The following is a 26,307-nucleotide window of genomic DNA, read 5'->3' as shown; positions in this document are numbered from 1 at the left end:
TCATAATGGATGTTTTAACATGGGATGTAAAGGTACAGTATCTTCCCTGATGAGAAATATATGATGGTGAATTCCTCAGATCTTATCATACAGTTTGGTGCTGAAATGAATACACGTTTTTATAGTGTGTGAATTCTTGCTTTCTTCCATTAGTGTGAGTCATTATGTCAAGGAGTTGATCTGCCTCTGCTTGCTTCAACTTTATCAATAGTACAGTGTTAAACACTTGTTATTGTGGAGAGGATTTTTAATGACACCATTATTTTATTTTATATTTAAAGAAATTGGAGTGGCGGCAACAATGTAGCAGCAGCGGACCACCGTTGATAAATGGATACAGCAGAAACCCCTAAATCCAACTTCTGTTGTGACTTCTATTTTTTAGCTTATTTCTTGTTTATCTTTCTTAGTACTTCCTGCTCCAGACCAGCTGACTGTTCACTCAGTGGACACCACATCAGCTGCTGTTAGCTGGAACCAGTCACCAGGATTGGACCAAACCCAACATCAGTACCAGATCTCTTACCACTGTCCAGGGACAGAACAACACATCACTACCACATCTTCACACAGCATCACTCTCTCTGACCTGAAACCTGCTACTCAGTACTCTGTCACTGTCTGCACTGTGCTGGAAAATGGAAAGAAAAGTCAACTGGTGTCAACAACCCTCACCACAAGTAAGGAAGTACCCTACTTCGGTATTGTGTCTGGTGTCAAACTTTGACTAGTTATCAAAAAGTCTCTTGTAAATTAACAAATCATAATGGATGTGTCAATTTAAATTCCACAAAGACAAACAATGGCATCGCTCCCAGAAAAGGGAACTAACAAAGATAATCACTTCAACAAACATGAACAGAAAGGGTTTCAAAAGGTTTTCTGAAAGACACCATGGGGGTTCCCACTGAAAGATGGCAAAGCCACTAGTAACGGGTTCTAAAGACACCATGGGGGTTCCCACTGAAAGATGGCAAAGCCACTAGTAACGGGTTCTAAAGACACCATGGGGGTTCCCACTGAAAGATGGCAAAGCCACTAGTAATGGGTTCTAAAAGACACCATGGGGGTTCCCACTGAAAGATGGCAAAGCCACTAGTAACGGGTTCTAAAAGACACCATGGGGGTTCCCACTGAAAGATGGCAAAGCCACTAGTAACGGGTTCTAAAACACACCATGGGGGTTCCCACTGAAAGATGGCAAAGCCACTAGTAACGGGTTCTAAAAGACACCATGGGGGTTCCCACTGAAAGATGGCAAAGCCACTAGTAACGGGTTCTAAAGACACCATGGGGGTTCCCACTGAAAGATGGCAAAGACACTAGTAACGGGTTCTAAAAGACACCATGGGGGTTCCCACTGAAAGATGGCAAAGCCACTAGTAACGGGTTCTAAAAGACACCATGGGGGTTCCCACTGAAAGATGGCAAAGCCACTAGTAACGGGTTCTAAAAGACACCATGGGGGTTCCCACTGAAAGATGGCAAAGCCACTAGTAACGGGTTCTAAAGACACCATGGGGGTTCCCACTGAAAGATGGCAAAGCCACTAGTAACGGGTTCTAAAAGACACCATGGGGGTTCCCACTGAAAGATGGCAAAGCCACTAGTAACGGGTTCTAAAAGACACCATGGGGGTTCCCACTGAAAGATGGCAAAGCCACTAGTAAGGGGTTCTAAAGACACCCACCATGGATGCCCACTAAGGTTTACCTCTGAAATGACAAACTAAAAGTAAAACCTACACCAAGCAAAAAGGATATGGAGTTAAATAACAGCAGTTTCTGTCTGAATGATGTGACCACCCTAACATGAGGTATAGCTCATCTCTCCATCTGATGCACTGGACCAGCAGCTCTTAAACCCCTGCAGGGCCAGCGGCTCTTAAATACCATCAGGACCAGCAGCTCTTAAATACCATCAGGACCAGCAGCTCTTAAATACCATCAGGACCAGCAGCTCTTATATGCCATCAGGACCAGCAGCTCTTAAATACCATCAGGGCCAGCGGCTCTTAAATACCATCAGGACCAGCAGCTCTTAAATACCAGCTGGGCGAGCACATGTGTTTATTTAAAAGATATGTATATATTTCACCTTTATTTAACCAGGTAGGCTAGTTGAGAACAAGTTCTCATTTAGAACTGCAACCTGGCCAAGATAAAGCAAAGCAGTGCAACACAAACCACACAGAGTTTCTCATGGGATAAACAAAGGTACAGTCGAGAGAGAGACGTCATCAGAGCGCACAACAGGATACTGTACCGTTGTTTACATTAAAACTTTTTAAATAAATAGATTTTAATCCGAACTAAAGTTTTTGTTACTACGGATTCCACAACGGCTGGGACTGCTTGTTTGTGTTCTTTTTTTTGCGTGGATTCCGCGAGTGCTAGCTGGCTGTACTACAGACACCTGTCGTCGTCGTGGGAAAGACTCATTGTTATCTTTTTGTAAAACAACTGGTTGCAGTATAGATCCAATCTGGATACCAAGCAGATCCAGAGGGAAATCGACGAGTACCAACAGCTTTACGCTTTGGAGGAACAATATACTCCTTAGTGGAAAGATCCGACCACCTCACAAAATAATTTTAACACGACAAAAAAAGTAAAACAGATTAATCTACAGACAAGAATAATTTACTTAGCATTGAGGTAGAGGCTAGTGCTCTGGAATCCATGCAACAATGGAAAAGTTGTGTGAGGAGGTAGAGGGGCTGAGGGGGGGTTTGGAGTTCAGCCAGAGTGAAATTTTCACGCTCCAAATAGAAAACAAGACTCTCACAGCCAAGGTAAAAATACACGATTCCAACATGAATTGTCTATTCAGGGAAAACGGGGTGATGAAGAAGACGCTACTAGACATACAATGTCGTAGCATGCGTGAAAATATATTTTTTTCCGGTTTTCCTGAAGACGCATCCAATAATACATTTGGCGCGATCAGAGAATTCATGAAATCCGCATTGAAACTTCCTATAGAGACTGTAAAGAAGGTTGCTTTCCACCGAGTACACAGACTTGGTCTGATCATCGGCCGATCATCGGAAAATTTTAACACACCAACAAAAGGAGCTGATCAAAAGCAGAGGGTGGGAGCTTAAAGGGACCAAACTCGGTCTCAATGACCAATTTCCAAAGGAGTTAATAACCTCTTGAAACTAGGGGGCACTATTTTCATTTTTGGAAAAAGAACGTTCCCAAAGTAAACAGGATATTTTGTCAGGACAAGATGCTAGAATATGCATGCAATTGACAGCTTAGGATAGAAAACACTCTAAAGTTTCCAAAACTGTAAAAATATTGTCTGTGAATAAAACAGAACTGATATTGCAGGCGAAAGCCTGAGAAAAATCCAATCAGGAAGGGACTCTTATTTAGAAAGCTCTGCGTTCCTATGCGTCCCTATTGAGCAGTGAATGGGATATCAACCAGATTCCTTTTTCTATGGCTTCCCTAATGTGTCTAGTGTCACAAGACATAGTTTCAGGCTTTTATTTTGAAAAATGAGCGTGAACAACAACATTGCGTCAGTGGTCAGCTGGTGGCTCTCAGAGGTATTTGTACGTAGTAGACAAAGGCGGCCTTTGTGCCTCTCGCTACTACTGGGAAGCCAACTGTCCCGGTTGATATATTATCAAATAGATATTTGAAAAACACCTTGATGATTGATTATAAAAAACGTTTGCCATGTTTCTGTCAATATTATGGATCTAATTTTTTCACTCCATCCTTGCTGTGTGTGTGTGTGAGAGCTTTTCTTTGACATCTGTTGGGAAAAATAACTGACTTACAATTCATGGGGGTTGCCTAATCACACATATGAAGTTTTGAAAAGATCTGACCTTTTTAACCCTTGGAAACAGCCACTATGACACCATTTAAGGCACTTCCGGTTGGCACAGGAAGCTATAAATAAACTCATATCCTGATTGGGGTATGCCTTTACAGAATCCTGAGTTATAAGTCTTTACGTTAAGAACTGAGTTATTTACGGAGGGTTTAGTGAGTGTGTGTTATTTCAGAAACTCATACAAAATCACAGAAATCTTGCAGAGCTTCGCAGCACACTTTAAAAAGATTCGTATGAACACCCTGCAACTTGATCTGTAACTGTTGAAAAAAAACGCCTATTTGTTAACATCACCAATTAGTCATTGTATGATTTCTCTTAAATGACGATAGATAAATGGCTGGTTCTTTTTTTATTGACACCGGAGGCTCCTTGACTTTGACGTGAAGTGGAAAAATTATTTCTCTATTTTCATTTTGGACCTTTAATCCCAGAGAAATGGCCATAACTCAAAAACCGTTGAGGCCTAGACGCCATCTTGTTCGGGGCCAACTGCCCATTATGCCAAACCTACGCTCACCAAGTTTCAGCTTCAAAATATTTTCAGTTTTGGAGATAAGGCCCCGTCGTGATTCGGGATGTTTTGTACAATTGCAATATGATTGCTTATGCCCTCTTGTGGGATTTTCCTGGACAGCGGAAAAATGACCAAAATTTGATTATTTTATAAAATGGAAACCGAATGTCCAAGAAAGTTCATTTGATGACTTCCCGGTAGGTCCGGCCCTACCGCACGGCCCGACGCCGATTGCGAATTTTACAAACATTTTCGGACGTCTAGTAAGGGACCGTACATTTGCAATATGGACTTTCTCACTAACCATACAGCAAATGTCAAAATGTTCCCTTACGTATGTAAGACTGAATTGTATTTATAAATTCCTGGATTTTTTCAATTTCGGTAATTCTCTCATAAAATGGGTAAAAATAATGTATAGCAACCCCAGGTGTAAAATAGTAAATAACGGCTACTTCTCAGAGAGTTTTGAATTGTCAAGAGGAGTCAAACAAGGGTGTCCGCTGTCACAATATCTATTCATTATGGCCATCAAAATGCTAGCTATTATAATCAGATCCAATAACAACATTAGAGGATTAGAAATCCAAGGCTTAAAAACAAAGATATGCCAATGACTCAAATTTTACTTTAAGCCCGCAAGCTAGATCCCTGCAATATCTCATTAAAGATCTAGATCACTTTTCTGTACTCTCTGGACTAAAGCCTAATTATGATAAGTGTACAATATTATGTATTGGATCCTTAAAAAATACATATTTTACATTACCTTGCAGCTTACCTATAAAATGGGCTGATGGTGAAGTAGACATACTCGGTATTCATATCACAAAATATGTAAATAAGCTCTCCACATTGAATTTCAATAGAAAACTTGTAAAAACAGACAAGATCCTGCAACCATGGAGAGGTAAATACCTGTCTCTTTATGGAAAATTTGACCCGATTAACTCCATAGTCATGTTTCAGTTTACTCACTTATGGAGCTGCCTACTCCTGATGATCCGTTTTTCAAATCATGTTAGCAAAAAGTATTTTGCTTTATCTGGGAAGCTTAACGGGGCAAAATACAATGAGAACATCTACATAATGAATATGAATTTGGTGGTTGAGATTATTAAATATTAAAGCACTAAATTCTCTCCAAAAGCTTCACTCATTCAAAAGTTGTAGTTGACCCCTAAATGGTTCTCAAGTAGATTAATAAGAATCATTGTTTAAAAATTGCCTTTTTGCCTTTGTGCAGTTTGCCATGTCTCATTTTCGACTAATTGAACAAGATATTTTTTTTAAGTATCTGTCTTTTTCAAACAAGCATTGCAGAGCTGGCTACAATTTCAATTTCATCCCCCTGAAAAGATAGAACAAATATTACAACAAATATTATGGCTGAACTCAAATGTGCTGGTTGATAAAATACCTGTACTTAGAGGAAAGATGTTTGAAAGGGGTATTTTGTTCTTAAATGAAATTGTAATGGTAGAGTTATGTCCTTCATGGAGTTATCAGAATTGTACGGGAAGGTTTGCTCAATCCAAGAGTACAACCAATTGACTACAGCATTGCCCCAAAAATGGAGGAGGAGGGTAGTAGCAGGAGGAAGTAGGGAGCTTGTCTGTCTGCCCAATATAAAGGATCAAAACTGGCAGAGGAATACAAATAGCATAAATAGGAAAGTTTACCAGTTTCATTTGAGGACCAGGATGTTGACAACTGTGCCATGCAGATTGAAAAATAGTTGGGAAGAGATTTTTGATGTACCGATTCCATGGTTTGTGTATGAGTTGATATATAAAACAATGCAATATTCAAGACTTTTCAGCTCAAATTATTATATAGAATTCTTTTCACCATCAAAATTTTGAATATTTGGGGCATAAAGTCATCGAAGCCCTGCAGATTTTGTTGTGAGGATACAGAATCAATCAACCATTTATTTTGGTATTGTCCTCAGGTAGCCTGTCTCAGGTTCAGGAACGGCTGAAAATGCATAGCATTGATCTAAAATTGACTCTAGAAATAGTACTGTTAGGATATCTGGAGAGACCTGTTTAGTCAATTACTAATATACTAATACTCTTAGTAAAAGTATTTATCTTCAACAAGCAATATGTAGATCCTATTCAATTAGATATGTTAAAATTGTACGTTAAACATCATAGCATAGTTGAAAGATATGTTGCTTAGAAACATGAAGGGGGTGGCCAGCAGAGATAATAATACTTTAATGTTACCCCTTCCTTGTGTTTTCTGTAATAAATAATTATTTTTTAAAAAGAGCAGCTGCTCCAAAGCAGCTATACCACAGACACTGCCGGTTAACGCTTGATCTGATTGATTCGAAAGTGATCCTACTGAAACAACAGTTTCACTAAGGAAGGGTGAGGATTGCCCCCTATTGGCCTATTACTGTTACCACATAAACAATTCCCCAAAAGGTCCATCCATCCATTCATACGTACATACGTAGAGGGTATAGTTTGAAAAATACATTTATCATGTTATTGAAGAGTTATTTATTCAAATAAATGTGCAATGCATACAAAAAAACAAAGGTACAGTCAATAACACAATAGATAAGAACAATATACAGTGTGTGCAAATGTAGTAAGATTAGGGAGGTAAAGCAATAAATAGGCCATAGTGCAAAATAATTACTATATAGCAATTAAACACTGGAGTGATAGATGCGCAGAAGATGAATGTGCAAGTAGAGATACTGGGGTGCAAAGGAGCAAGAAAAAAAATACAATATGGGGATGAGTTAGTTGGGTGGGCTATTTACAGATGGGCTGTGTATATTGGCAATGATCGGTAAGTTGCTCTGACAGCTGATGCTTAAAGTTAGTGAGGGAGATATAAGACTACAACTTCAGTGATTTTTGCAATTCGTTCCAGTCATTGGCAGCAGAGAACTGGAAGGAAAGTCGGCCAAAGGAGGAGTTGACTTTGGGGATGACCAGTGAAATATACCTGCTGGAGAGTGTGCTACGAGTGGGTGCTGCTATGGTGACCAGTGAGCTGAGATAAGGCGGGGCTTAAAGTGTAACAAATACTGACTAACAAGGTGGCTTAAGCATGGATAGATAAACCCAAACCCGTAACAGAACCGAAACCCGTAACAGCCAGCATAGGGTATAAAGGTCCAGTATCTTCCCTGATGAGAAAGATATGATGGTTAATTCCATCTCATCATGCATTTTGGTGCTGAAATCATTCAACTTTGATTATAATACAGTATCTGAGTTCATGCTTTCTTCCATTCATGTGAGTCATTATGTCAAGGAGTTGATCTGCCTCAGCTTACTTTAACTTTACCAGTAGTATAGTGTTAAACACTTTGTTATTGTGGAGAGGATTTAGAATTACAACATTCTTTTATTTTATATTTATTTTTGTTGACAATGATGTGTTTATTTTCCCTTAGTACTTCCTGCTCCAGACCAGCTGACTGTTGACTCAGTGGACACCACATCAGCTGCTGTTAGCTGGAGCCAGCCACCAGGATTGAACCAAACCCAACATCATTACCAGATCTCCTACCGCTGTCCAGAGACAGAACCACACATCACTACCACATCTTCACACAGCATCACTCTCTCTGACCTGCAATGTGGTAAACAGTACTTTGTCACTGTCTGCAGTGTGCTGGAAGATGGAAAGCAGAGTCAACTGGTGTCAACAACCCTCACCACAAGTAAGGAAGTACCCTACTAAAGAATTATGTTTAGTGTCAAAGTTGATTAAACTTTAAATACCATCAGGGCCAGCGGCTCTTGAATACCAGCAGGGCCAGCAGCTCTTAAATACCAGCAGGACCAGCAGCTCCTAACTACCAGCAGCTCTTAAATACCATCAGGGCCCGGTAACTCTTAAAAACCAGCAGCTCTTAAATACCAGCACGGCCAGCAGCTCTAAAATACCAGCAGCTCTTAAATACCATCAGGGCCAGCAGCTCTTAAATATCATCAGGACCAGCAGCTCTTAAATACCATTAGGACCAGCAGCTCTTAAATACCCGCAGGGCCAGCAGCTCTTACAGTGGGGCAAAAAAGTATTTAGTCAGCCACCAATTGTGCAAGTTCTCCCACTTAAAAAGATGAGAGATGCCTGTAATTTTCATCATAGGTACACTTCAACTATGACAGACAAAATAAGAAAAAAAATCCAGAAAATCACATTGTAGGATTTTTAATGAATTTAATTTCAAATTATGGTGGAAAATAAGTATTTGGTCACCTTCAAACAAGCAAGATTTCTGGCTCTCACAGACCTGTAACTTCCTCTTAAAGAGGCTCCTCTGTCCTCCACTCGTTACCTGTATTAATGGCACCTGTTTGAACTTGTTATCAGTATAAAAGACACCTGTCCACAACCTCAAACAGTCACACTCCAAACTCCACTCTAGCCAAGACCAAAGAGCTGTCAAAGGACACCAGAAACAAAATTGTAGACCTGCACCAGGCTGGGAAGACTGAATCTGCAATAGGTAAGCAGCTTGGTTTGAAGAAATCAACTGTGAGAGCAATTATTAGGAAATGGAAGACATACAAGACCACTGATAATCTCCCTCGATCTGGGGCTCCACGCAAGATCTCACCCCGTGGGGTCAAAATGATCACAAGAACGGTGAGCAAAAATCCCAGAACCACCTGCAGAGACCTGCGACCAAAGTAACAAAGCCTACCATCAGTAACACACTACGCCGCCAGGGACTCAAATCCTGCAGTGCCAGACGTGTCCCCCTGCTTAAGCCAGTACATGTCCAGGCCCGTCTGAAGTTTGCTAGAGAGCATTTGGATGATCCAGAAGAAGATTGGGAGAATGTCATATGGTCAGATGAAACCAAAATATAACTTTTTGGTAAAAACTCAACTCGTCGTGTTTGGAGGACAAAGAATGCTGAGTTGCATCCAAATAACACCATACCTACAGTGAAACATTGGGGTGGAAACATCATGCTTTGGGGCTGTTTTTCTGCAAAGGGACCAGGACTACTGATCCGTGTAAAGGAAAGAATGAATGGGGCCATGTATCGTGAGATTTTGAGTAAAAACCTCCTTCCATCAGCAAGGGCATTGAAGATGAAACGTGGCTGGGTCTTTCAGCATGACAATGATCCCTAACACACCGCCCGGTCAACGAAGGAGTGGCTTCGTAAGAAGCATTTCAAGGTCCTGGAGTGGCCTAGCCAGTCTCCAGATCTCAACCCCATAGAACACCTTTGGAGGGAGTTGGAAGTCCGTGTTGCCCAGCAACAGCCCCAAAACATCACTGCTCAAGAGGAGATCTGCATGGAGCAATGGGCCAAAATACCAGCAACAGTGTGTGAAAACCTTGTGAACGTTTGACCTCTGTCATTGCCAACAAAGCGTATATAACAAAGTATTGAGATAAACTTTTGTAGGTGACCAAATACTTTTTTTCCACCATAATTTGCAAATACATTAATTAAAAATCCTACAATGTGATTTTCTGGATTTTTATATTTTTATATTTGTGTAGGTAAAATACATTCCAAAAAATTAACACTGGCTGTTGTTGACAAGCATATTCAGTTCATATACAGATATGATATTAATTCTGTGATTGAAATTATGACCCCATCTTCAGTAGCCTATTCCAGCAGGCTATTGGGAAACACAAGCAGTTCTTACCTCGAAATCGCCTCGCTATTTATGTTAAATGCATTTGTCTTAATTTAAACTAAGCAAGCTGATAAATTGTTCAGGTTTGCATCTCGCCTATATCTTGTCTAGTCTACTGTAGACAATCTGAAATGAGATGTAGACCTATCAGGGCTATAGGCTACCTGCCTTTATCAAAACTAACCGTGACAAAATGTAATTGCAACCATAAACCCAGATTGTAGTCTGTAGCCTATGCCTATTGAAATGACAAGTCAATCTCATAAATGGGCCATTTACAATGGTTAGTAGTTTTATTAACATCTGGCACCAAATAACAGCACAATTGCCAGAAAATAGCCTAATGTAATTTTTTTATGTTCATCCAAGTGTTTCTTACTGAGAGATTTTGAATCTTCTGTCCAACTTTCATCACTCAAACTCTCCTGTCAGATTTATCTATAGTTATGCACATGCACAAAGGAGATTTAATTACAATTATAAACCTATTTGAGCCCTGAATGCTGATTGGGTGAAAGCTGTGGTTTAATTAAGCAATAAGGCCTGAGCAGGTATGGTATATGGCCAATATACCACGGCTAAGGGCTGTTCTTACACACAACACAATGCGGAACCACACAGTTTATAACTGACCACTTACCACGGGTATTACAAAGCATTACTTCGTACTGTTCTAATTATGTTGGAAACCAGTTTATAATAGTAATAAGGCACCCCTGGTGTTTGTGGTATATGGCCAATATACCACGGCTAACGGCTGTATCCAGGCATTGTGTCATGCTTAAGAACAGCCCTTAGCCTTCTTTCCACATATTCAAATTCCTTTATTATTTCATGTCATAGCTTGCAACAATTTATATTTAGAGGAAACCCGAATTTTGGGATTATAAACTCAGCAAAAAAATAATCCCTTTTTCAGGATCCTTTCAAGATAATTCGTAAAAATCCAAATAACTTCACAGATCTTCATTGTAAAGGGTTTTAACAATGTTTCCCATGCTTGTTCACTGAACCATAAACAATTAATAAACATGCACCTGTAGAACGGTCATTAAGACACTAACAGCTTACAGACGGTAGGCAATTAAGGTCACAGTTATGAAAACTTAGGACAATAAAGAGGCCTCTAAAAAACACAAAAATAAAGATTCCCAGAGTCCCTGCTCATCTGCGTGAATGTTCCTTAGGCATGCTGCAAGGAGGCATGAGGACTGCAGATGTGGCCAGGGCAATACATTGCAATGTTTGTACTGTGAGACTCCGAGGACAGCGCTACAGGGAGACAGGACGGACAGCTGATAGTCCCCGTAGTGGCAGACCACTTGTAACAATACCTGCACAGGATCGGTACATCCAAACATCACACCTGCGGGACAGGTACAGGATGGCAACAACAACTGCCCAATTAACACCAAGAACGCACAATCCCTCCATCAGTGCTCAGACTGTCCGCAATAGGCTGAGAGAGGCAGGTCCTCACCAGACATCACCGGCAACAACGTCGCCTATGGGCACAAACCCACCGTCGCTGGACCAGACAGGACTGGCAAAAAGTGCTCTTCACTGACGAGTCGCGGTTTTGTCTCACCGGGGTGATGGTCGTATCCGTGTTTATCATCGAAGGAATGAGCGTTACACGAGGCCTGTACTCTGGAGCGGGATCGATTTGGAGGTGGAGTGTCCGTCATGGTTTGGGGCGGTGTGTCACAGCATCATCGGACTGTGCTTGTTGTCATTGCAGGCAATCTCAACTCTGTGCGTTACAGGGAAGACATCCTCCTCCCTTATGTGGTACCCTTCCTGCAGGCTCATCCTGACATGACCCTCCAGCATGACAATGCCACCCGCCATACTTCTCGTTCTGTGTGTGATTTCCTGCTAGACAGGAATGTCAGTGTTCTGCCATGGCCAGCGAAGGGCCCGGATCTCAGTTTCATTGAGCACGTCTGGGACCTGTTGTATCGGAGTGTGAGGGCTTGGGCCATTCCCCACAGAAATGTTCAGGAACTTGCAGGTGCTTTGGTGGAAGAGTGGGGTAACATCTCACAGCAAGAACTGACAAATCTGGTGCAGTCCATGAGGAGGAGATGCACTGCAGTACTTAATGCAGCTGGTGGCCACACAGATACTGACTGTCACTTTTGATTTTGACCCCCCCTTTGTTCAGGGACACATTATTACATTTCTGTTAGTCACATGTCTGTGGAACATGTTCAGTTTATGTCTCAGTTGTTGAATCTTATGTTCATACAAATATTTACACATGTTAAGATTGCTGAAAATAAATGCAGTTGACAGTGAGAGGACATTTCTTTTTTTGCTGAGTTTATTTATTTTTAATTAGATCTAATGTTATGAGATAAGGGTTTATTGTCTAAATATGGCAACTCTTTCCTTGCTATGAAAATAAAAATGGGGCTAGTTCTCAGGCCTGTTGTGTGGGTTTTGAGTGTTCATTGGTTTAGAAAATTTAGCTTGACCTGGCAACCCTGTTTGTGCCTAGATTGAGTCTGACAAGTAGCAACATTGTATCCACACCTTGTTATTTGGATTTTCAACATTGCAGAACATTTTTGTTGTTGTAGTGTGACTTATATTTTTTAGCTTGTTCCTTTCCATACCAAAAGGAATTGCAAGCCAGCCTTTTCTACTTTTTCTCCTGTAATATATTTCTGGAGTAAAACTATAGCCCTGACAATAATCTATTTTCACTTAGTACTTCCTGCTCCAGACCAGCTGACTGTAGACTCAGTAGACATCACATCGGCTGCTGTTAGCTGGAGCCAGCCACCAGGACTGGACCAAACCCAACATCATTACCAGATCTCCTACCACTGTCCAGGGACAAAACCACACATCACTTCCACATCTTCACACAGCATCACTCTCTCTGACCTGCAATGTGCTACTCAGTACTCTGTCACTGTCTGCACTGTGCTGGAAAATGGAAAGAAAAGTCAACTGGTATCAACAAATCTCACAATAAGTAAGGAATTACCCTACTTAAGTATTGTGTTTGGTGTCAAAGTTTATTACATTTTAACTAGTTATCAAAATGACTATTAAATAATCATAATGGATGTTTTAGCATGGGATGTAAAGGTACAGCATCTTCCCTGATGAGAAATATATGATGGTGAATTCCTCAGATCTTATCATACAGTTTGGTGCTGAAATGAATACACGTTTTTATAGTGTGAATTCTTGCTTTCTTCCATTAGTGTGAGTCATTATGTCAAGGAGTTGATCTGCCTCTGCTTGCTTCAACTTTATCAATAGTACAGTGTTAAACACTTGTTATTGTGGAGAGGATTTTTAATGACACCATTATTTTATTTTATATTTAAAGAAATTGGAGTGGCGGCAACAATGTAGCAGCAGCGGACCACCGTTGATAAATGGATACAGCAGAAACCCCTATGTTTTATAAATTACAACCCCAACTTCTGTTGTGACTCCTATTTTTTAGCTTATTTCTTATTTCTATTTCTTAGTACTTCCTGCTCCAGACCAGCTGACTGTTGACTCAGTGGACACCACATCAGCTGCTGTTAGCTGGAAACTGCCACCAGGATTGGACCAAACCAAACATCAGTACCAGATCTCTTACCACTGTCCAGGGACAGAACCACACTACACTACCACATCTTTACACAGCATCACTCTCTCTGACCTGAAACCTGCTACTCAGTACTCTGTCACTGTCTGCACTGTGCTGGAAAATGGAAAGAAAAGTCAACTGGTGTCAACAACCCTCACCACAAGTAAGGAAGTACCCTACTTCGGTATTGTGTCTGGTGTCAAACTTTGACTAGTTATCAAAAAGTCTCTTGTAAATTAACAAATCATAATGGATGTGTCAATTTTAAATTCCCCAAAGACAAACAAAATGTCATCGCTCCCAGAAAAGGGAACTAACAAAGATAATCACTTCAACAAACATAAACAGAAAGGGTTTCAAAAGGTTTTCTGAAAGACACCATGGGGGTTCCCACTGAAAGATGGCAAAGCCACTAGTAACGGGTTCTAAAGACACCATGGGGGTTCCCACTGAAAGATGGCAAAGCCACTAGTAACGGGTTCTAAAGACACCATGGGGGTTCCCACTGAAAGATGGCAAAGCCACTAGTAACGGGTTCTAAAGACACCATGGGGGTTCCCACTGAAAGATGGCAAAGCCACTAGTAACGGGTTCTAAAGACACCATGGGGGTTCCCACTGAAAGATGGCAAAGCCACTAGTAACGGGTTCTAAAAGACACCATGGGGGTTCCCACTGAAAGATGGCAAAGCCACTAGTAACGGGTTCTAAAAGACACCATGGGGGTTCCCACTGAAAGATGGCAAAGCCACTAGTAACGGGTTCTAAAGACACCATGGGGGTTCCCACTGAAAGATGGCAAAGCCACTAGTAACGGGTTCTAAAAGACACCATGGGGGTTCCCACTGAAAGATGGCAAAGCCACTAGTAAGGGGTTCTAAAGACACCATGGGGGTTCCCACTGAAAGATGGCAAAGCCACTAGTAACGGGTTCTAAAAGACACCATGGGGGTTCCCACTGAAAGATGGCAAAGCCACTAGTAACAGGTTCTAAAAGACACCATGGGGGTTCCCACTGAAAGATGGCAAAGCCACTAGTAACGGGTTCTAAAGACACCATGGGGGTTCCCACTGAAAGATGGCAAAGCCACTAGTAACGGGTTCTAAAGACACCCACCATGGATGCCCACTAAGGTTTACCTCTGAAATGACAAACTTAAAGTAAAACCTACACCAACTCGGGATCTGGAGCAAAAAGGATATGGAGTTAAATAACAGCAGTTTCTGTCTGAATGATGTGACCACCCTAACATGAGGTGTAGCTCATCTCTCCATCTGATGCACTGGACCAGCAGCTCTTAAACCCCTGCAGGGCCAGCGGCTCTTAAATACCATCAGGACCAGCGGCTCTTAAATACCTGCAGGGCCAGCAGCTCTTAAATACCATCAGGGCCAGCAGCTCTTAAATACCAGCAGCTCTTAAATACCAGCAGGGCCAGCAGCTCTTAAATACCAGCAGGGCCAGCAGCTTGTTACGGTTTTCTTGCGGTGAAGGAGAGTCAGACCAAAATGCAGCGTGGTGCAACGAACACTACACAAACAACAACCGTACCGTGAAAACCTATACAGGCTATCTGGTGCAAACAAACACAGAGACCAGAACAATCACCCACGACACACTCAAAGAATATGGCTGCCTCAATATGGTTCCCAATCAGAGACAACGATAAACACCTGCCTCTGATTGAGAACCACTCCAGACAGCCATAGACTTTGCTAAAGAACCCCACTAAAACACAATCCCAATACCTGCGAAAACCCCAAGACAAAACACACCACATAAATAAACCCATGTCACACTCTGGCCTGACCAAAATAATAAAGAAAACACAAAATATAAAGACCAGGGCGTGACACAGCTCTTAAATATCATCAGGGCCAGCAGCTCTTAAATATCATCAGGGCCAGCAGCTCTTAAATACCATCAGGACCAGCAGCTCTTAAATACCAGCTGGGCCAGCACAGGTGTTTATTTAAAAGATACAGTTCCTTGCGAAAGTATTCGGCCCCCTTGAACTTTGCGACCTTTTGCCACATTTCAGGCTTCAAACATAAAGATATAAAACTGTATTTTTTTGTGAAGAATCAACAACAAGTGGGACACAATCATGAAGTGGAACGACATTTATTGGATATTTAAAACTTTTTTAACAAATCAAAAACTGAAAAATTGGGCGTGCAAAATTATTCATCCCCCTTAAGTTAATACTTTGTAGCGCCACCTTTTGCTGCGATTACAGCTGTAAGTCGCTTGGGGTATGTCTCTATTAGTTTTGCACATCGAGAAACTGAAATTTTTTCCCATTCCTCCTTGCAAAACAGCTCGAGCTCAGTGAGGTTGGATGGAGAGCATTTGTGAACAGCAGTTTTCAGTTCTTTCCACAGATTCTCGATTGGATTCAGGTCTGGACTTTGACTTGGCAATTCTAACACCAGGATATGTTCATTTTTGAACCATTCCATTGTGGATTTTGCTTTATGTTTTGGATCATTGTCTTGTTGGAAGACAAATCTCCGTCCCAGTCTCAGGTCTTTTGCAGACTCCATCAGGTTTTCTTCCAGAATGGTCCTGTATTTGGCTCTATCCATCTTCCCATCAATTTTAACCATCTTCCCTGTCCCTGCTGAAGAAAAGCAGGCCCAAACCATGATGCTGCCACCACCATGTTTGACAGTGGGGAAGGTGTGTTCAGGGTGATGAGCTGTGTTGCTTTTACGCCAAACATAACATTTTGCATTGTTGCCAAAAGTTCAATTTTGGTTTAATCTGACCAGAGCAACTTCTTCCACATGTTTGGTGTGTCTCCCAGGTGGCTTGTGGCAAACTTTAAATTACACTTTTTATGGATATCTTTAAGAAATGGCTTTCTTCTTGCCACTCTTTCATAAAGGCCAGATTTGTGCAATATACGACTGATTGTTGTCCTATGGACAGAGTCTCCCACCTCAGCTGTAGATCTCTGCAGTTCATCCAGAGTGATCATGGGCCTCTTGGCTGCATCTCTGATCAGTCTTCTCCTTGTATGAGCTGAAAGTTTAGCGGGACGGCCAGGTCTTGGTAGATTTGCAGTGGTCTGATACTCCTTCAATTTCAATATTATCGCTTGCACAGTGCTCCTTGGGATGTTTAAAGCTTGGAAAATCTTTTTGTATCCAAATCCGGCTTTAAACTTCTTCACAACAGTATCTCGGACCTGCCTGGTGTGTTCCTTGTTCTTCATGATGCTCTCTGCACTTTTAACGGACCTCTGAGACTATCACAGTGCAGGTGCATTTATACAGAGACTTGATTACACACAGGTGGATTGTATTTATCATCATTAGTCATTTAGGTCAACATTGGATCATTCAGAGATCCTCACTGAACTTCTGGAGTGAGTTTGCTGCACTGAAAGTAAAGGGGCTGAATAATTTTGCACGCCCAATTTTTCAGTTTTTGATTTGTTAAAAAAGTTTGAAATATCCAATAAATGTCGTTCCCCTTCATGATTGTGTCCCACTTGTTGTTTATTCTTCACAAAAAATACAGTTTTATATCTTTATGTTTGAAGCCTGAAATGTGGCAAAAGGTCACAAAGTTCAAGGGGGCCGAATACTTTCGCAAGGCACTGTATATATTTCACCTTTATTTAACCAGGTAGGCTAGTTGAGAACAAGTTCTCATTTACAACTGCAACCTGGCCAAGATAAAGCAAAGCAGTGCAACACAAACCACACAGAGTTTCTCATGGGATAAACAAAGGTACAGTCGAGAGAAAGACGTCATCAGAGCGCACAACAGGACACTGTACCGTTGTTTACATTAAAACTTTTTAAATAAATAGATTTTAATCCGAACTAAAGTTTTTGTTACTACGGATTCCACAACGGCTGGGACTGCAAGCTTGGGTTCCATTTTTGCGTGGATTCCGCGAGTGCTAGCTGGCTGTACTACAGACACCTGTCGTCGTCGGAAAGACTCATTGTTATCTTTTTGTAAAACAACTGGTTTCAGTAAAGATCCAATCTGGATACCAAGCAGATCCAGAGGGAAATCGATGAGTACCAACAGCTTTACGCTTTGGAGGAACAATATACTCCTTCGTGGAAAGATCCGACCACCTCACAAAATAATTTTAACACAACAAAAAAAGTAAAACAGATTCATCTACAGACAAGAAGAATGTACTTAGCATTGAGGTAGAGGATAGTGCTCTGGAATCCATGCAACAATGGAAAAGTTGTGTGAGGAGGTAGCAGGGCTGAGGGGGCGTTTGGAGTTCAGCCAGAGTGAAATTCTCACGCGCCAAATAGAAAACAAGACTCTCACAGCCAAGGTAAAAATATATTATATTTGAATACTATTCTACTTTTACTCCTGTTAAAGAGGATAGAAATCTTCATTTCATGATTTAATTATTTCTATATTGCCTGAACTTTCTCACTCTGAACTTCTAACGCCAGTGGGATGGGTGTGACTTCTTTACAATGATCACAATGCCTCCAACGTACAACGCCCCTGGAGGAATTAGGATGAAGTGCCTTGTTCAAGGGCACAACAGATTTTTCACGTTGTCCGCTCAGGTATTAAAACCTGCAACCTTTCAATTACTGGCCAACACTGTAACCTTAAGGCTACCTGCCTCTACCTTACCCCTACCTACAGTATCATCTGTTAAAATTGAGGCTACCTGCCTCTATCTCACCCCTACCTACAGTACCCTCTGTTAATATTGAGGCTACCTGCCTCTACCTTACCCCTACCTACAGTATCATCTGTTAAAATTGAGGCTACCTGCCTCTATCTCACCCCTACCTACAGTATCCTCTGTTAATATTGAGGCTACCTGCCTCTACCTTACCCCTACCTACAGTATCCTCTGTTAAAATTGAGGCTACCTGCCTCTATCTTACCACTACCTACAGTGCCCTCCGTAGTTATTGGGACAGTGAAGCATGTTTTCTTCTTATGGCTCAATACTCCAAAAGTTTGGATTTTAAATCATGACTTTGAGGTTAAAGTCCAAATCGTCAGCTTTAATTTGAAGGTATTGTCATCCATATCGGGTTAGAAATAACAGCATAATGAGTAAAAAAGATGTGAAAAGTTCAGTGTTCTCAGAAAATCAGTCCCGGGATAGAAATGCATTTATTTTAGGGGGCAGGAGAATTAACGAGGAGGAAACTCAAATTAACTTTGAGCTCTTTAATTCAAATTCTTTCATTGCAAACAGTAACAATTATTTTCTATGCCACGAGAGGTAGCGGATCCGACCAAATAGGTTGTGGAATCCATCAGTCCAAAACTGAGGTGCTGTTCCCGTTCCTGCAGAATCCAGCTCAAATAAAACAATGATACAGTAAAACACATTACCAAAGATCTGACTTTAATAACTTGTTATTCAGAACATGTTCAGTGGTGGAAGAGGCCCTCCAGAGTTGCTGCAGTGTTTGTTCTACTGGCTGTGATCATAGACCAGGGGGATTCCTGTAAGTGAATAAAATAATAAGAATAATTGTAGTCAATGTTTTGACTGTTACACATTTTGATTGACTTTTACAGATGCAGAGAGATACCAGTTAAAATACCAGCCTTATGTCATATGGTGAGACCAGTCTTTTATTTTCTTAATTCTCAGACAAGAAAAGGACCACTGAGAGAGACCAGTTACAGACCAGGCTTAGGTTCTATGGTGAGTTTGAGTTTGAGTTTATTTTTATTTTTACAGGGACAGTGCACATTAATCAACGTTTCAGTAAAAGTGCCGGTTTTAGCCAGCCGGCTAATTTTCAACCGCAGTCCCTGGGCAGGTTATTAAAAAAAATTACAATATAGACAATAGCAGCATAGAACAAGCAAGACATAGCAACATAGGACAAGCAAGACATAGCATACAGAGCAACATAGGACAAGCAAGACGTAGCATACAGACAGAGCAACATAAAACAAAAAGCAGCAAGACAGAATTCATAAAAGCAACAAAGTGTTTCCACACCTCACAAGCTACAGACAACAGACAACATGGAAAGCGGCAACACACAGCTAGGGACCATGTTCACAAATCTGATTGACCTTTAGCCATGTCTTCAAGCATTTTGTGAAAGTGTGATATGTGGTGCAGTTATGTGTGTCTGATGGCAGTGTATTCCAGACATGGGAAGCTCTCACAGAGAATGCAGATTTACTAAAGGTGCTTTTCCTTAGGGGAACTATAGAGTCACCTCTCATGGCAGACCTTGTGGATCTGCTGCCATATGTCTGGGTTTTCTGTTTAACAAAAATATTGAGTGGAGGGGGAGCCAGGCCATTAAGGATCTTGAATACAAGACATGCGTCGGTGTATTGCACAAGATTTTCCCAACTCAAGAGCTCATGCTTTCTAAGAATGTGACAATGATGATGGCTATTGGGCTTCCTATCAAGCACTTTGAGAGCCTGTTTGTAGACAGACTGAATAGGTTTTAATGTTGTACAGCAAGCTTGGGCCCAACTAGTCAAGCAGTATGTTAAGTGGGGGAGTATCATAGTTTCGAAGTACAGTTTTGCTACCTCTGTAGTCGAACAATTTCGTATAAATCGGAAATTAGCTAGGTTGAATTTGGTTATTTGAATTACTTTTTTCACATGCTTTTTAAAAGAGAGGTTGGAATCAAGTATGATGCCAAGGTACTTAAAATCGGATACCACCTGGAGCTTCTCCCCTGACACATAGACATCTGGCTCAGTAGCATCTGTTGCCCTCTTTGTGAAGAACATGCAAACAGTTTTTTTCACATTGAGATGCAAACACGAGTCACTGAGCCACTTTGTAACCTGGACCATTACAGTAGTGAGTTCTTGTGCAGCTTGTTGTTTGCTCTTTGCATGCACATATATCACTGTATCATCTGCATACATTTGAACTTCAGACCCAGTACAGACAGAAGGCAGATCATTAATGTACAGGCTGAACAGGAGGGGCCCCAGTATTGACCCTTGGGGCACGCCCACATCATAGCTACGAGTGGGCGACAGCTCATTGCTCACTCTGACACACTGAGTTCTGCCTTCAAGGTATGATTTCATCCATCTCAAGGCATCAGGGGAAAAGTTGAACTTGGACAATTTTGTGATGAGAATCTCATGGTTAACAGTATCAAAAGCCTTCCTTAGGTCCAGAAACACAGCCCCCACAACACCCCCTTTGTCCATCTTGGACTTCACATTTTCCAGAAGAAAGCAGTTGGCCGTTTCTGTGGAGTGTTTCGCTCTGAAGCCAAACTGCATGGAGTGTAATGTGAAGGGGCTGTTGTTGAGGTGGGCAATCAGTTGTTCTGCTACACACTTTTCAACAACCTTTGACACCACAGGTAGTATACTAATGGGCCTGTAGTTACTCACGTCAGCAGGGTCGCCTGATTTAAAGATGGCCATTATTATGGCCGACTTCCATACCCTTGGAAACACACCGAGACCAATAGATGTGTTGGTGACCTTAGTAATGGGGCCAATGAGTGACTCTTTGTAGTTTTTAAGAAAGGTAGAGTCCATCCCAAACACATCTTTGGCTTTAGAGTTCTTTAGTGAGCTAATCACCTTGTTCACCTTTGACTCAGAAACCTCCCTTATGATGAAGACAGGTTGAGTGTCATTCACTAGCACTGGGCCCAGGAAACAAGTGGAGGGGCTCTGTGTCAGTATCCTGACAGAGTCAATAAAGTAGGAATTGAAGGCTATTGCTATTTCGACTGCATCCCGTGTTAGATTGTTATTCACCATGATTTCTAGTCTTTTTGCAGTGTTACTATGGTCTTTCCCTGTTAACTTTTTTAGATTCTCCCAGATCAGTTTAGAATTTCCCTTTGCTTCACCAACTATGTTCATAAAAAAGTTTGCCTTGGCCCGTCTGATTTCTGTCATCACCTTATTTCTCAACATGGTAAACCTACGTCTGTCATGCTCTAATTTAGATTTTAGGGCTATTTTTAGAGCATAATCTCGTTCTTTCATCAATTTCCAGATTTCTCCATTTAGCCAAGGAAGAGTGCTCTCTTGGCCAGGTTTGGATTTGATTTTCTTTAGGAAGCCATTTATTGTAGTCTGGATTGTGGATAGAAAAACCTGACTATCAGCTTCCACGTCTGTATAGGACAAGAGATCATTCCAGTTTATTCCCTTAATTGCTTTTTCAAAATAGTTTAATTCACTCTTAGGTATTCTGAGTTGATCCGGCTTTCTAACAGTAGAGAGGTTAAACCTGCTCTTAGACAGCTTTCTGGCTATAAGTGTCACATTATGATCAGACAGCCCAGTGACCATATTGAATGATTTAGTCACTCTCTCTGGTTTATTACTGAACACCAAATCAATCTGTGTTTTAGAGCAACAAGTCACCCTGGTTGGCCCTTTAACTAGCTGTGTAAGGTCAAAGGTATTAGTGATCCGTTTGAGGGTTTTCCTACAACACTTGTCTTCATAATTAATGTTAAAATCTCCCATTAAGATGACCTCTTTCCCAAAATCACATTCCCTAAGCATGTCTTAGTGCGGTCTTTAATTTTTTAAATTTAGAAGTATCATTTTATTTCATACTTAGAAGATATTGAATATATTTGTAGACTTGAAATGCCTGCTGTTCTGTTGTGTTTATTTCAGAGAAACCCTGTCTGGATGGATGGTGGAAGTTTGGCACCAGCTGTTATTATGTCTCCTCCACGATGGACTCATCTGGGGGCGGTCAGAAGGAGTGCAGAACAATGGGAGGAGAGTTGGTTATTATAAACAGCAGAGAAGAACAGGTAATAGATACTACATTATTAATACTACTGCTGCATTATTATTATTCTCTACTTCTCTGACTAGTATTCAACACGTTTAACCAGTTGTATCACCAATGTTCATGTCACTGTCAATTTATAAAATATACTTCCTGTCAGAAAAGCCAGTGTGCTTGAGATTATATCTCTAATTATACTACAGTAAAGTAGCTGAGGCTGCAACTTGATCTAATAGTTTCACTTTGAAATTCAACCTAATCTGGATGAAAGTCTAGTTTGTACGCATTCATTCTGCCTGGCTACAGGGTTAATTCTACGTGGTTACAGGGTTAATTCTGTGTGGTTAGAGGGTTAATTCTGTGTGGTTACAGGGTTAATTCCGCGTGGGTACAGGATTAATCCTGTGTGGCTACAGGGTTAATTCCGCGTGGCTACAGGGTTAATTCCGCGTGGCTACAGGGTTAATTCCGCGTGGCTACAGGGTTAATTCCGCGTGGCTACAGGGTTAATTCTGCGTGGCTACAGGGTTAATTCTGCGTGGCTACAGGGTTAATTCTGCGTGGCTACAGGGTTAATTCCGCGTGGCTACAGGGTTAATTCCGCGTGGCTACAGGGTTAATTCCGCGTGGCTACAGGGTTAATTCCGCGTGGCTACAGGGTTAATTCTGTTACTGGAAATGACACAACAACAAGTTTCCAGTTTACTATACCGTATGAACACACTACAAGGTAGCCATTCCACTCTAGGTCCATCAACCACAAGACTCCCTGCGCAGGCACATTCTTGACTGAGTGATAGCCCCGTAATAACAGAAATATAGGGATACTTAAAAAATGAACTTAACAAATTCCTTGTTACAGGGTTGAAACAGATACAACTCAAATGGTTATGTTAAGGTTAGGGCTATGGGCTGTTCCCATCAAGTACTCTCCATGCTTGATAGAGCACTGTGAACTGCTGTGGTCTGAGCACGCTTCCCCTCGAGCATCATGAGGAAGGGACCTTTTTCAAACATTCTAAATCCCCTTGTATTTCTAGTGACCAGAACGACTACATTATACTACTACTACTATTAGGCTACTACTACTATTATTTATAAAATGTAAAAGTGTTTCTCTGCTGTGGAGACTAAATGATGGCCATTGTTTTTCTTCTAAAATTCTATTATAGATATTTATCCATGGATTTAAGAATGTCTGGATTGGTAAATATAAAGAAGATGGAATCTGGGAGTGGGTTGGCAAAACACCATTTAAACCTACGTGAGTGAAGTGGTTCTGGAGGACTTTTACACTTTTCTGTTGTAATAAATGACTTTTCACAGTCTGATAATCTCGTCCTCAGCCAGCTCTCTCTCTCCCTCTCTGTAGAATGGTAACAACTGAGCCTGGGGACTAGGTTCACTGTCTGATTCTCTCTGTAGAATGGTAACATCTGAGCCTGGGGACTAGGTTATCTGTCTGATTCTCTATGTAGAATGGTAACAACTGAGCCTGGGGACTAGGTTATCTGTCTGATTCTCTATGTAGAATGGTAACAACTGAGCCTGGGGACTAGGTTAACTGTCTGATGCTCTATGTTGTATTGGATGATTTTTAACTCTGATTCTCCGTGTTGTTTATAGCTATTGGATGGAAGGGGAACCTAATAACTTGAATGACGAGATGAGTTGTGTTGAGATCCCACAGACGGCATCAGACCCATTGAAGAGTTGGAAGGTTGCACCATGTACTACTCCAAACCACTGGGTGTGTGAAAAACCGTTCACACTGTAGTCTAATTATAGTAGCAAATGTACATTGAAGGAGCGCACAACAGAACATTGTCCTACACTCGGTTTGTTGTTTATATGAAGTATTTTTCTTTAAATCGATTCTTATTAAAAACTAAAGTTTTGTTGCTAAGGATTCCACGACGCGGTTAGCCTTTACGGCTGGGACTGTAAGTTTGGGTTCCATTGTTGCTAAGGATTCCACGACGCGGTTAGCCTTTACGGCTGGGACTGTAAGTTTGGGTTCCATTTTTGCGTGGATTCCGCGAGTGCTAACTGGCTGTACTACAGACACCTGTCGTCGTCGTGGGAAAGACTCATTGTTATCTTTTTGTAAAACAACTGGTTGCAGTAAAGAGCCAATCTGGATACGAAGGAGATCCTGAGGGAAATCTACGAGTACCAACAGCTTTACGCTATGGAGGAACAACCTACTCCTTCGTGGAAAGATCCGACCACTTCACAAAATGACTTTAATCCGACAATAAAAAAATAAAAGAATTGAACCTACAGACACGTACGATTTACTTACCATTGAGGTAGAGGCTAGTGCTCTGGCTGGAATACATGCCACATTGGAAAAGTTGTGTGAGGAGGCAGCAGGGCTGAGAGTTCAGCCAGAGTGAAATTCTCACTCTCCGAAGAGAAACAAGACACTCACAGCCAAGGTAAAAATACACGATTCCAACATGGATTGTCTACTCAGGGAAAACAGGGTGATGAAGGAGACGCTACTAAACACAAAGTCGTATTGTGTGAAAATCCTTTTTTTCTGGTATTCCTGAGGACGCATCCAATAATCCAGAGGGCGCAATCAGAGAATTCATGCAATCCGCCTTAACTTCCTATAGAGACTAAACAAGTTGGCTTTCCACCGAGTACACATACTTGGAGCTGGAAGCGACAAGACCAAGGGTCCCCGACCGATCATCGCAAAATTTGAAAACACCAACAAAAGGAGCTGATCAAAAGCAGAGCTTAAAAGGGACCAAATTCGGTCTCAATGACCAATTTCCAAAAGAGTTAAACGAACGTCGTAAGAGACTGTATCCGGTACAGAGGCAACAAAGGGAGAAGGGTAAGCGTGCCTTTATCATTGTGGACAAACTCTTTATAGATGGACAGCTATTCCGAGACAGCTCCATCACACTGTGGCTGTACTAAATTCTACTGGGACTTCAGGTAACATAAAAGAAGGTATGGGAACTGTAAAAATATCTGAACATTATGAAGTGGATATGAACACACATGTACTCAACTACATGCTTGCTTACACATAAACTTATACACACACACACGTGATCTCGCTCTCTTCTCTCACTCTTTTCTATTGTCGAGAACTGTTTTATAATTTAATGTGTTTTTGTCTTTTTTATGTATATGTCAACAAGTTTATATATGTTTACAACAAGCAAGGGGAAGATATCAGAATATGGGTATTGAGGAATAATAACATATTGTATGGAATACATTTGTACTGTAGTGAAGCCGTCTCTAGATTAATGCAAGGTCTCTTTCATGATCATGTGAAACGTCAATCGCTATGGAAATGCTGGGATGTGTTTTTCAATGATTTTAAAGGTAATTATGATGCAACTATGATTGTGATACGATATGGATTAGAATTATGAATATTAAGGCCATACGCACTACATGTTACACACATAGACACTCAAACATGCAAATTGGCAGAGTTGTTATTTATTTGGACATCACACATTATAGTCTTACTCTTATACAGACATCGTACACACTCTCATTAAATTATATCCAATATCATACACATCAACCTACTCAGATTTGCTACACACATAATTTGTCTCAATGTTCTAACATCTGTGGCATTGGCTCACAGGCAAACAGGCAAGGGAATAAAACACATATTGCTAGAACCTATTTCTTGAATTCTAAATATCAGACATTTGAAAGCTCTAGTTTTGACCTTCATAATACCTCTGATGGCAGTAACTTTACAAGCACTAATTCTGGTCAATATAGCCTGAGAATTGTATCGAATTATGGTAAGGGGTGAAATAAGTAAAGCTAGTTATAATTGTAACAGTTTGGCAGATCATAAAATAAGAGGATCAGTCTTTACATGGCTAAAAGAAAAGGAATATAATATATACTGTTTACAGGAAACTCACTCTACATCTTTAGATGAAGTTGCGTGGGAAAA

At 41.1% G+C, this 26,307-nt stretch overlaps 1 protein-coding gene across 1 annotated transcript; it reads left to right on the top strand.

Annotated features, from left to right (window-relative positions):
• Positions 1 to 5: 5 nt before the first annotated feature.
• LOC118936779 (receptor-type tyrosine-protein phosphatase H-like) lies at positions 6 to 26,307 on the top strand. Its single transcript, XM_090188568.1, has 10 exons — positions 6 to 32; positions 386 to 680; positions 7,800 to 8,069; positions 12,737 to 13,006; positions 13,515 to 13,784; positions 19,006 to 19,089; positions 19,239 to 19,292; positions 22,235 to 22,377; positions 23,528 to 23,619; positions 23,982 to 26,307. Exons 1-10 carry the CDS (start codon positions 6 to 8, stop codon positions 24,130 to 24,132), a joined length of 1,656 nt encoding a protein of 551 aa, XP_090044694.1. The 3' UTR covers positions 24,133 to 26,307.

This window comes from Oncorhynchus mykiss, chromosome 10 (assembly GCF_057628025.1).
Source record: "Oncorhynchus mykiss isolate SJ-2025 chromosome 10, ASM5762802v1, whole genome shotgun sequence".
Taxonomy (NCBI): Eukaryota; Metazoa; Chordata; class Actinopteri; order Salmoniformes; family Salmonidae; genus Oncorhynchus; species Oncorhynchus mykiss.
The sequence above is the reverse complement of the archived record's forward strand: the minus strand, read 5'-3'. Positions and strand labels throughout refer to the sequence as shown.

Bases quoted from the DNA above. Each gene is read 5' to 3' on its own strand.
- LOC118936779 (XM_090188568.1), top strand. From the start codon at position 6: ATGGATGTTTTAACATGGGATGTAAAG. The intron at 22,378-23,527 runs GTAATAGATACT...ATTCTATTATAG, and splicing joins TAAACAGCAGAGAAGAACAG to ATATTTATCCATGGATTTAA. The intron at 23,620-23,981 runs GTGAGTGAAGTG...TGTTGTTTATAG, and splicing joins AAAACACCATTTAAACCTAC to CTATTGGATGGAAGGGGAAC.